We start from the raw sequence: 12,380 nt of genomic DNA, 5'->3' as shown, positions 1-12,380 counted from the left end.
GGTTGTTAAAATATTTATTCGTCATCGGATGATTAATTCCCAGTTAAAAACCTAAACCTAACAGCCTATATACAGCCTTTTGTATGCATGTATATAAACTTATGATCAATACTGCATTCACTCTCAATACTATATGTTGCTCAATAGAGCCTTTTTAAAACACTCTTAAAAGTGTGTAGTCATTTGTACGAAAGACTTCGGGGTCTAGCATTTATTGTTACATTTTTCTTTTTTTGTATGATTTCGCATGTCTGCATTCTGCATCGGTGCATTCTAAATTTTAAACACCGACAGTTTTGGCTTTACTTTAGAAGAGCTATAAAAATTTCCCCTGCCCCCTCCCCTAGGGCCGAGCTACGCAGGCTATAAAGGATATATGGACTCAAGAAACCCACTTCATTATATTGGAGTTTTCGTGATGTAGCTTGGGGACAGGTAATATGTTAAGGACAGTTACTTAAGGGAAAAATAATCTATACATGGTCGTTTTATCCATTCTTAAAATACTTAACAGAATTGAGAGCATATCTTTTGATAACAATATTTATAAATAATTGCTATTTACAAACAAAATAAAAAGACAAAAAAAATTGTAGTGAACAAAATTTCAAATCAGATTCTATTCATATCATAGATATTATTATTAACTATTTCATACATATATTAATAAACATATATACAATTAGAGAATTTTTGGTAAGAGTGGAAAACATACAGTACTGAGTGAGTTGGCGCCTATGAATGGTACAACATGCTGTTATGTCTGCCCGTTGATTGTCTTGTAGAAATTTGACCAACCGTCTAACAATGTAGTATTCCTACGCAGCTGCTATTAGTGTCGTCACGAAACTAATAGCGGCTGCATAGGAGACTACTTACAATGTGGCTAAAAATATATCAAATAAATATTTTCCCATACATAAAAAATGCTCCCTAAATGAGCCAAGGTTTTGATAACTTGAAATACTATTTTGTACATTTTAAGATTCAAGATGCGTCTGGAGTCGTTTTCATGCAAAATATCTGGGTATAATGCAGAATATGTACACTGATCATCTCTTTATGAGAAGCCAAGCTAGTGTGATGCAGCAGACAACAGCTGAATCAAACTGACCTGATGAATCCTCACCACAGTGGGTGCTTCTTAAACATGCCTTTCCACTGCTGTGTTTCTGCTTCCTGATAGATAATATTATTTTATTTGGAGACAAATGGCAACTTAGTTAATGATTCAGTATTTAGAGAAAATGGGCAGGGATGAATGTTGGTGTCAACACAAGGGGGTCAACTGTTATGCATGGAAAATAAACTAATATAATACCTTCATTCTTTCATTCAGAAAGCTAAGCCTTGCCTCAACATCTTTCATTTCCTGTTTGAAAGAATATAAACTGTATTGGATTTGATGCAAAAACGTTTAACGTTTTAGGATGTCATAGGGTGTCCTTAGGGGACGTGTCAGTAGTGTGTTGGTAGGGTGTCAGTAGGCTGATGGTAGGGTGTCATTAGGTTGATGGTAGTGTGCTAGCAGGTTGGTAGTAGGGTGTCAGTAGGTTGGTGGTTGGGTGTCAGTAGTGTGCCAGTAAGATGTTGGTATCAATAGGCTGTTTGTAAGGTGTCAGTAGGTTGATGGTAGTGTGCTAGCAGATTGTTGGTAGGGTGTCAGTAGAGTGTCAGTAGGGTGTTGGTATCAATAGGCTGTTTGTAAGGTGTCAGTAGGTTGATAATATGTTGTCAGTAAGGTGTTGGCTAAGGGTTTCAATAGGCTTTTGGTAGATTGTCAGTAGGGGGTTGGAAGGTTGTTGGTAGAGTTTCAGTAGGGTGTTGGTAGAGAAACAGTAGATTGATGTAAGGGTATTCTTACAAAGGTTGATAGTAGGGTGTCAGTAAGGGAATGGTAGGATGTCATTAGATTATAGCTCTGGGCCCAGTTGTTTAAAGCCCGATTAGTGCTAATCCTGGGTTAACACTTAATGAGACCTATAGAGTTAATCCTGGATTAGCGCTAATCGAGCTTTGAAAAACCCGGCCCTGGTGTCAATAGGTTGTTGGTAGGGTGATAAGTGGAATGTCTTGAAACTGTGAAACATATACTGTAGCATCTATTGAAAATGAAAATTCGGCAATTTGCTTCTGATATGGATAAACCATTGTAAGTGGCTACCTGTATGTGCCAAAAACAACAATTAACAAAATACTCAATGCTGCTATAATTGATATAACTTACATTAGCAAGCTTTGCCTTTCTCAACAGAGGCAAATCTGGAATTATTTTCTCAAGTCTTTCTATCTGAAATGTTAAACTTATAAATATAAGGTTTGGGGAGCTTTTCAATACTCCAGTTTCGAGTTCTCTTTGCTCAACCTCAGTCTCAGTCATGCATTATAACATTCAGCTATTCAACCTAAACCTGTGGCATTTTAATCATCTCGTATTGTTCCATAGCGCATACATTCCTTACTATACATTGGACCTTTAAGGCTGGTTTAGACTGTACGATTTTCGCCTACAACTATCGTATACAACGTGCTCACACCAACCTACAACTCGAGTTGTAGCGTGTAAATCAAGCCCACAACTCGTCTACAACAGACGCAAGCGTGTTGTATACGATAGTTGTGGGCAAAAATCGTACTAAATCGGCCTTAATAGAAGAAAATAACACATTTGCACATAATCGAGGCTAAGACTGAGTAATAAGGCGAACTTGAAATGGGAGCATTGGGATATATTCAGCAACATTTAAGTTGGATTAATACCCTCTTTGATAGCGTTTCCTTCTTCTTCTGACAAATCTCACTGTGGCTAGGTATAACAATCTGCTTCAGTCCAGGTTTTACTAAAAAAAACATTCAACATGATTGTAAATGGCTGTAACCAACCTGTTACTATTGAAGAAAATATTTTAATGAATAAGTTAAATACTGTTATTTCTATTTAGTTACCTGTTTTGTGTGTTTCACAAACTTCTAAGATAAATGGGCTGTAACCAAAAAGAATTCAACTTATTTTTTATTGCCAATGCCCTTGAATCCTTTCCCTCCAAGTGTTTTCATTGATTTAAAAGACTTTTATGAAAGAGACCAGTGTTAGCCAGCAAGGAACTAAAAAGATACCACCACAAAATCTCTAGCCATTTCTTTAAGTTTTTGTTGCAAAGCTAGAGTACTAAATGATTTTGCATATTTGTGGTCACGCTGAATGACTTCACATACAAATGCACAAATTCTTGCTGTCTGATTGGCTAACTAGTAAGAAAATAATTTGGGTGGCCACGGTTAGGCACATCGCACTGTATCATGGTTGCCATGGAAACTATCAGGGCTGAATGAGACAAACATTTTGGCATTCCATACCAAGCAAAACATTAAAGCACATTATAAAATAACTGTTATGAATGTTGCGTTCTGATTGGTTTGGAGCGTGTGCTTTATGAGAGCACATTGCACGCGCGCGCACTTTCCGTGGCATCATTCCTATCTATTATTGTAATTTGTATTTTATAAAAGAAATAAAAAACTTGCTTGCTGTGCTGTGTGCAGTCATAAAGCACTTGGGGATTGGCAGAACACTCGAGAAGTGTCCAGAAGCACTCTGCTACGCGTCGTGCTTCTCCTAACACTTCTCTCGTGTTCTGCCAACCCCCACGTGCTTTATGACAGTACACAGCAGGCGCGCGTGTTTTCTATTTCTTCAATAGTACATGTAGCTAATATTTGCAATGATTTTTAACATTATGCAAACTCCGTAGTTGGTTTTTTACTGCCACCAGTCAAAAATGTAAGAAGCACCGACTGATTATTTTTGACTGATGGCAGGGAAAAAACAATTTTACAACAAGCTATTGAAATGTCTGAGTTTGCAGAATAAATGTAGTGAGAATTGCGGTAAGTTGAAGCAGAAATTTCAGGTAAGCTTTACCTTGTTACAGTGTTTGGTGAAAGACTTCTACTGATAGGAACCAGAGAACTTCTGCCATTTCTTAGCTTTGAAGTTTAAAGGAAAATCAGCTTTATAAGAGAATGTTCATTATATATCAGAGGAGAGATAATAGATGACAAAACAAGGGAAAAACTGAAAGTGTTGCCAAGCAGCAATCCCCCTCCACGGCCCATAAATGCCTTCAATGATTTTTAAATGAATTAATAAAACGACGAATTGTTCACCTTTAGAACTTTGTCATCCTTGTAGCTAATTCCCAGTTGAGCACATAAGGACTACACATGCAAAATAGCCGGAGAATTAATAAGCATGTCAAATAGATAAGATTATTTTCACTCCATTAGACAGCTAACCTTCAAAAGCAGTCGCCTATCATCAGAATAATTAAAAATTTCTCTCTTCGCCGGAATTGTCACTTCCTTGATATCTGAAACAACTGAATAATCAAAACTAGACTATCAGTTATTCATTGTTTAGTTGAAGTCTGAGGTTTCATTAAAAAATACTATTACTTTTATCTTCTCGAACGATAATCCAAAACCTCTTCGTCTCCATGTTGTGTTTTGAGTTGCTTGCTTGCTCGGTTATCACGAAAAAATATCGATTGGAGCATTGCTTTCACACCAGTCGATAATCTTTCGGCTATAGCATATTATATAATTTCTCAAAAATTATCATTTTAAATCAAATTCTGGCCTTTAAAAATTAAAGTGCAAATGATAAAGATATATAAGGAATATTATTTTTTGATCAAATTTTCAATGATTTTTCCCCGCGATATTTTTCCGTAGGTCAAGAGAAGAGCCCATATACATGGGGGTCAGCGGGAATCATCAAAATTCAAGATGGCGGCTCATGGAGGTCCTCCAAGGCATGCCTCCTTTAGAGGTACTTCAGCTGGATTAATATCGTTTCATTCCGTTATATTTATCTTTTAAGCTCGAATTGCATTATTATGTTTTAGCTTACTGATGAAGAAAGAGCTGTGCTTCGAGAATGTCGAGTAAATAGCGTTTACTTTAGAGGTAAGTTAAAGACACACGCCTTTACAGCAAAGGTACTAGGTCATATACATATACATGTTAATATGCCTTGTCTAGCTTGGTGCTCTCTCTCTCCTGACCTTTCATTCACTAGCAAATCAACATTTATAACAAGCAGTTACCAGGTTTTTTCCAACATTGTTTGGTTCCAGAAAATATCCAAAGGCACCACTGAGGGAATATAATGTAAAAGGCCCGCATACCCTCAGGAACTCACAATTTTCTTCAATACAAACTCTCCAATTTTGTTTTTTCTCTGACCCAACATTACTTCCAAAATTTTCGTTTTCCTCTGTGGGTGGGGAATGGATATTTTTTGGAACTTACACATTGAAAAGAAAAAAAATGGCTTGGGTTTCCTGTGTTGACATAGTCCTAATGAAGAAATAGAAAATGCGTGTGTGCTGCGTGCAGTCATAAAGCACGTGGGGTTGGCAGAACATGACAGAAGTGTTAGGAGAAGCAAGATGAGTAGAAGAGTGCTTCTCAACACTTCTCAAGTGTTCTGCCAATCCCCAAGTGCTTTACGTGTATAACTGCACACAGCACAGCAAGCAAGGCTTTTATTTCTTTTATAAAATACAAATTTCAATATCCTTTTTTCTTTAGTAATGACGCAACTGAAAGTGCATGTGTGTGCTGTGTGCTCATAAAGCACAAGCCCCCAACCAATCAGAATGTGAGATTTATAACAGTTATTTTATAATGTGACTTTCTCAATATTTGTTTCTTTTTCAGGAATTCCACTTGGTGCAATTTCTGTTCTCATCATGAGAGAAGGAATGAAAACTGGTTAGTTTTCCATTGCCAAATGCTCTTGCAGCTTGCAACTGTAACTATTTCTGTATATATACCTCCTCGGCTCAGGCGTAGTGTTTCCCCATTTTAGACCATGTGTCATTCCTTTGAGTATCTTATTCTCAAGAGAAGAATCTAATATTCTCAAGGGAATGACACATGGTCTGGAATGGGAAAACATTACTTCTGAGCTGAAGAGGTCTATTTCTACGGTTATCGAAATATAATAAATATCTACCTAAACTTACATTGAAAAGAACAATCAATAGGTTATCGTAAATAAAATAATGTAATGTACCAGACTCGCCTTTCACCTTTGGGGTTTTAAGGCTCAACTCCTGAATTAGAGTTTATTGGGTGGACACCCTTGATTTGCAGCTTTTTCTGGATTCTTCCCACTCGCTTCACACTCATTCCTACACAAAACCCAGCATTCTAAATCCTGATTCAATCTTTAGCCATTCTCTGCTATTTAGCCCAGAGGTTGTTTAAGGCTATAGAATCAAATTTGTTTCCATGAAAAAGAAGCATGCAATTCTTTCTAAAGATGTTTTGAAAAGTTGTTGCCTGTCTAGATGTCAAGTTTAGAAACTGGTACACATCCCAGTCAGTATAATACTACATCATCATGTAAATATTAAATTATTTAATAGTAACTGACAGTATATAATATTTTTCTCATGTTTAGGATATCTGTCACACATCAAGAGGTTTTCTGGATTTTATTACCCAGGTAATACATCTGTGTGTTTTCTTACTATAATACAGTAACTATGGCCTTCCTGATCAAATAGGCTTGCTGAACCCAAAACCTTTACAAAACTTTACAAACCCAGGGATCATAAACAGAATTCTACATCCTTTCATGAAAAAATACAAGACATTTGAGATATTTTTTAAGGGATATAAAATTTATTTGGTGTGAAATGTGATCGTCTGGGTGAGTGTAGTCTTGAGAAAGAGAGTTGGTGGTGACTGACGTTTCGACAACCTGAGCGGAAGTCCAGTGGGACTCTGAAGATGACTTCGTCTCAGGTTCTCGAAATGTAAGTCACCACCAACTCTCTTTCTCAAGACTGCACTCATCCAGACAATCACATTTCATCCCAATAACTTCAACACCTGGGTTCAAACCATTTACTCTTATAAAATTTATTATTATTAATTTTTATATTTTGATAAATGTAATTGTCAAATTTGATTGAAGGTGGCTTTTTCCCCATCTCTTGTATTTAGGAATCTTTGCTTTGGGATTTTTATCTGGAATTGCTTCTTACCGCAAGACATGCATGGAAAAAATTTTGAGATTGGAAAACTCAAAATTAGCTGATCAAGTTCGTGAATTTTACAAAAAGTGTGTGTAATAACTCAATATATTAGTTATTTGAAGTATTTCATGAAATTATGTTATTATTTATTTCCATATAGGAGAAATAGCTTTCATTGCAACACAAGCAAGAATATGGTATTTTTAGAGGTCATTTCCCAAATTCCTGATAAACATCATTTTGACCACAAATTTTTAATAATTCTCACATGCTGATTGGCTATTTTTTATGATCAGTAAGAGGACAGACAAATGAGCTGACGTCAAAAAGTGCACGCTGTTTATGTATGTCAAAAAAATGCATGTTTAAGTGAATTTTTGTGGTAAAAAACAATTGGTCCCCAGGACTCTCCAGGAGTCCATGATCAAAACTAATTAAAACCCTTCTGGTAATATTCAATCAGTGATCAAACCTTCTATTACGTGTATCTCCATCATTTTTAGAGCTGGTATGACATCCCCAACACCAGGGGGTGAAAGTACATTCACACCTGATGATCATCTGAGTCACACAGGTAAGACTATATTGTATACAGCTGTAGAGCAGGTAATTGTCATTTCAATGTTATGGCATGTCGTGTGGGCACCATGTAGGTGGTGTAAGTCACTACCATACATATGTTTCCCACTCATATGATAATCTTTCTAATGGGAAGCCATTTCATTGTTACAGTATGACATGGCAAACCGTGTACAGTATGTGATATGTATGTCAGAACCATAAGTTTCACATTCATACATGTATGATAACCATCCTTATGGGAAGTTATTCAATGTCATGGCATGCTGTATCATGTACATGGTGTAATTCAGTACCATACTTTTTCCACTCATACAATAACCATTCTTATGGGAAGCCATGTCAATGTTACAGCATGGCATAACATGTATATGTTGTAATAATAAGCCATTACCATGTCTTTAATGCGCGAAAGGTGATCCATAGCTATTTAAGTAGTTTACTGTTTGCCCAACTGCAACTCCAAACCCCACCCACCCCACCCCCATACCTTCTTTCTTTCTTTCTTTCTTTCCAATTAAGTTATTGTGTTTGAATAACTTAAATTCAACACCTGGATTCAAACCATTTACTCTTATGAGTCATCCTGCTCTTTCAATCTCAAACATTAGAATCTGGCTTTCATGAAGAGATGCCCAAACCTTCAACAAGTTTAATCAGAGAGAGTACTGTTAGTGAGGGTGATGCCTGGAGTGTGCCAAATCCACTAGAGTTGACTGACGATGAAAGAAAACAGTCCAATAGGTTTACAAGTTATGAGGAATTAAGACGGCGCAACCGCAATCAATGGATGAACACTGCACCACACCCACATGTTGCTTCTAAAACACCAAAGGTATGCCATGAATGGGTCTTGATGATGCTGTTATTGTACTCCGTGTATATACTACATAATCAATAAGGCTGCGACTAGAAAAGCATTTTTTTAGTAATTAAAGCCTCCACAATCTTGTAAAATCTTAGCTTAGTAGAAGTTAGTAGAGTCTAGTAGAAGGGGACCTAAATGCTGTCCTAAGAAAAGCGAGGAATAAATTGATTGATTGATTGGGAGGGAGGTTTCTCCTCATCCACCCCACACAGAGAGTGGCTACAGGAGCTAGAAAATGCAACAGTGTTGTTTGCTGCTAATGCATAATTGTTCACCACTGTATCTTTGACTGGCCAATAAGCATGATTGTTTTTTCGGCTGTCTGACAAGTGTCTGTGTGTAGTGCCCTAGGGGGACTAAAGAGACTGGCCAATAAGCATGTTTGTTTTTTTTTGGCCATCTGTGTGTAGTGGCCTAGGAGGACTAGAGAGAAAGGGAGGTTTCTCCTTATCCTCTAATTTACATGTATATTTATCCTACTTTATTTTTTGTTGCTTCTTTTAACATCTTTAGGATGAGGAACAAGTTGAATACAGAGAAGCTGATGACTACAAGTCGTCAACAGATTCATATCAGATAGATATGTCATCCTCTTCTCTTTGGTCTGAAGATGATGCATCATACAAAAGTGACAAGGATGATGATAAGAGCTCTCGCACCAAGAGGCAACGAGGAGGTATGAAGTTATGATTTTTTAAGTCTTTTTTTGCACTTGTTTCCCAACCAAGTTCAATGACAATTTGAAAATTAGGCTTATCCATCCATCCATCCATCCATCCATCCATCCATCCCTCCATCCCTCCATCCCTCCCTCCCTCCCTCCCTCCCTCCCTCCCTCCCTCCATTCATTCATTCCTTTTTTCATTTATTTGTAATTTTTATTGTTTCACCTGTAGGACCTGCACCAATGAAAAACGAATATGGTGATGTACTGGATAAGTAAACAGCCAATCAGTGTTTAGACATTCATCGTATTTTATATTCCAAAATATGGAGAATCAAGTAACAAAATTAAGTGTGACACAGTACCGAAGTATGACGAACGTTTTGCCTTCACGTTTCATGGTTTTACCCTCACTACAGACTGACACTATCAGAAATGATTTTAGAATTGTATAAAAAAACACCCAGGTCAGAAAAAAAGTATCGTTGATGCAGGAAGGAAAGAGGATGTTCAAAGGCATACCTCCCTTGACCACAACGACCTCCCTTGACCACAACAACCTCCCACAACGACCTCCCTTAACCACGACGACCTCCCACAACGACCTCCCTTGACCACGACGACCTCCCTTGACCACAACGACCTCCCTTGACCACAACGACCTCCCTTGACCACAACATCATCTATCTTAATTATAATTATTATCATCATCATCATTATTTCAATATTATTATCATCATCATTATCATCATCATTATCATCATCATGTATCATAATCATGTATTATCATCATGCATCACCATCATGCATCACCATCATGCATCACCATCATGTATCATCATCGTATCATCATCATGTATCAACATCATGTATCATCATCATGTATCATCATCATGTATCATCATCATGTATATTATCATCATCATGTATCATCATCATGTATCATCATCATGTATCATCATCATGCATCACCATCATGTATCATCATCATGTATCATTATCATCATCATGTATCATCATCATGTATCATAATCATGTATCATCATCATGCATCACCATCATGTATCATCATCATGTATCATCATCATGTATCATCATCATGTATCACCATCATGTATCATCATCATGTATCATCATCATGTATCATCATCATGTATCATCATCATGCATCACCATCATGTATCATCATCATGTATCATAATCATGTATCATCATGCATCACCATCATGTATCATCATCATGTATCATCATCATGTATCATCATCATGCATCACCATCATGTATCATCATGTATCATCATCATGTATCATCATCATTATCATCATCATGTATCATCATCATGTATCATAATCATGTATCATCATCATGCATCACCATCATGTATCATCATCATGTATCATCATCATGTATCATCATCATGTATCATCATCATGTATCATCATCATGTATCATCATCATGTATCATCCTCATGTATCATCATCCCGAAGAAGTAAGACTACATACAGGGAATCAACTTAAATTTTGCCTTTATTTATTGGTAAAAGACGGTATTTCACTGATAACAGGAACTAGACGCATATCTGGATCTAGACTTGCTGATTATAATAATATTGAAGATCAAGTAAAACTAAAGAGGGAGATTTATGATTTTTTTATTTTGGCATTTTACAATCTAAAACCAACAATCTAATTCCAAGCTAGAAAAGGAGCTGTGACCTCCCTCCGCCTTTAACGATTTTAATTTAAGAATTTGGCGTAAACTTCCACACATACACGGCCCTGATTGTCTCCTTCAGCCCAGTTCCTCAGATCTTCCCCGTACCAAATCTTCATCTCTTCATTCTGAGGGAAGTTGAATGGCGTGCCGAAGTTGGTGAAGACGAGTTCTTTGGATTCGACGCTGTGAGTGAAGGGAAGCCAATACCAAAGACCGTCATGAGGCCTTTAAAAAAAAGACATTTGATTTAATACAAAATTTCCCTACGTGTCTTGTGAGACTATATTTGAAATAATATTTGAGACTTATTTCGCACGTATATTATGATTATGGAATCTTACAGTCGATGGAGATGATTATAAGTGTAGTTCTCATAGCGCGGAGAAGAATTGCCTACCGATCAGTGTAGTTACGCGGATGCACGTTGCTTTCTAGTTTATGGTTAGTATATGGCACCGAATTAAACTAAGTTTTGTTAAGGGCGGACAACAGTGAGAGATTCCTGAAAGTAAGCATGTAAATTAACTTGACCCGATCAATAACTGTTAAGACTTACCCGAGATTCTCTTTTCTTGGGAACAGAATCTGGTCATAGCGATCAGTCACAATCACATTGAGAGGATTTGGTTTGAACGGTGCGTAGTGACCACATCCCCAACGGCTGTCATATTCAACTAAAGAAACACAACGTATTCGTCCGGACAGATGCACCAGTTTAATTCCCACTACGAGACCGGCTTTGACGTAGTTATGAAGACTGCCAGGCCTATTGTGTCTTCCTTCAAAGCATACCTGATTTGCACTTATCTTTATCCAATCAGTGTAAGAAGACGATTGATCTTCTACGAAAGAAAGGATGAAATCTAAATTATTAATTTCCCCGCTGTCTTTAAAGAAAGAAAATATCTATATCTATTCCTTTCGAGTCATAAAAAGAAAACCGTCCTTGTTGTTACGAGGGTAGCACTTAGAGACCTAGAGATCCGACGACGAACTACGTGAACGAGTACGAGTGTTTAACTTTTAAAGAGAGGCACTATCTTTTTGTAGTCGTGATATCGTACGTACATTGAAACTTTAGATTGTAAAAAATCGGAAATCGACTACGATTTAGTGTTAACCACGTGCACAGGACCAATTTTAAAACTCGTACTCGTACTCGATCTCGTACTCGTCGTATATAAAGGTCGCTAGTAGCCAGTGGCTAACAAACCTGCGACCTTCGTTCCGTGATGGAATTCGAATTTTGGAGTTGATTTAATTTATTTTTGTCACACGGTTCACTTTACTTTAACGTACCTTGAATTACAGCCGTGGAAGAAACGAAGGAGCAAAACGACAAGACAGCTAGGCCAACGTAGAACAACATGATGCTGTGATAAGACTGGAATTGTTTTACTATGAGCATACACACCCCGGCAAGACTCTTATTTATAGTAATCTTTAAACTGGCTAATTGGTTTTATTAGTTTTATAATAGAAAAGTGTTTTATGGGTTT

General features: G+C 37.1%; 3 protein-coding genes across 3 annotated transcripts; 1 reads left to right on the top strand and 2 right to left on the bottom strand.

Moving 5' to 3' along the window:
- LOC116307674 (uncharacterized) lies at positions 1–4,573 on the bottom strand. Its single transcript, XM_031717948.2, has 9 exons — positions 4,456–4,573; positions 4,297–4,379; positions 4,168–4,218; positions 3,923–3,987; positions 2,947–2,984; positions 2,761–2,840; positions 2,228–2,290; positions 1,322–1,372; positions 1–1,179 (listed from the first exon to the last, which is right to left on the bottom strand). Exons 1-9 carry the CDS (start codon positions 4,496–4,498, stop codon positions 1,126–1,128), a joined length of 528 nt encoding a protein of 175 aa, XP_031573808.1. The 5' UTR covers positions 4,499–4,573; the 3' UTR covers positions 1–1,125.
- A 209-nt stretch (positions 4,574–4,782) lies between these two features.
- Positions 4,783–9,532, top strand: LOC116307673 (OCIA domain-containing protein 1). The gene is made up of 9 exons (XM_031717947.2): positions 4,783–4,831; positions 4,908–4,968; positions 5,725–5,778; positions 6,473–6,517; positions 7,021–7,138; positions 7,556–7,626; positions 8,243–8,466; positions 9,013–9,175; positions 9,396–9,532. The coding sequence occupies exons 1-9, from the start codon at positions 4,799–4,801 to the stop codon at positions 9,440–9,442; spliced, it is 816 nt and encodes a 271-aa protein (XP_031573807.2). The 5' UTR covers positions 4,783–4,798; the 3' UTR covers positions 9,443–9,532.
- Positions 9,533–10,673: 1,141 nt separating this feature from the next.
- LOC116307677 (uncharacterized) lies at positions 10,674–12,301 on the bottom strand. Its single transcript, XM_031717953.2, has 3 exons — positions 12,181–12,301; positions 11,438–11,723; positions 10,674–11,106 (listed from the first exon to the last, which is right to left on the bottom strand). The coding sequence occupies exons 1-3, from the start codon at positions 12,287–12,289 to the stop codon at positions 10,902–10,904; spliced, it is 600 nt and encodes a 199-aa protein (XP_031573813.2). The 5' UTR covers positions 12,290–12,301; the 3' UTR covers positions 10,674–10,901.
- Between the last annotated feature and the right edge of the window lie 79 nt (positions 12,302–12,380).

This window comes from Actinia tenebrosa, unplaced genomic scaffold, assembly GCF_029948245.1.
Source record: "Actinia tenebrosa isolate PJP-AT-01 unplaced genomic scaffold, QUT_ActTen_1.0 PGA_scaffold6__47_contigs__length_16458017, whole genome shotgun sequence".
Classification (NCBI taxonomy): domain Eukaryota; kingdom Metazoa; phylum Cnidaria; class Anthozoa; order Actiniaria; family Actiniidae; genus Actinia; species Actinia tenebrosa.
This window is presented reverse-complemented; position numbering and strand designations above follow the sequence as displayed.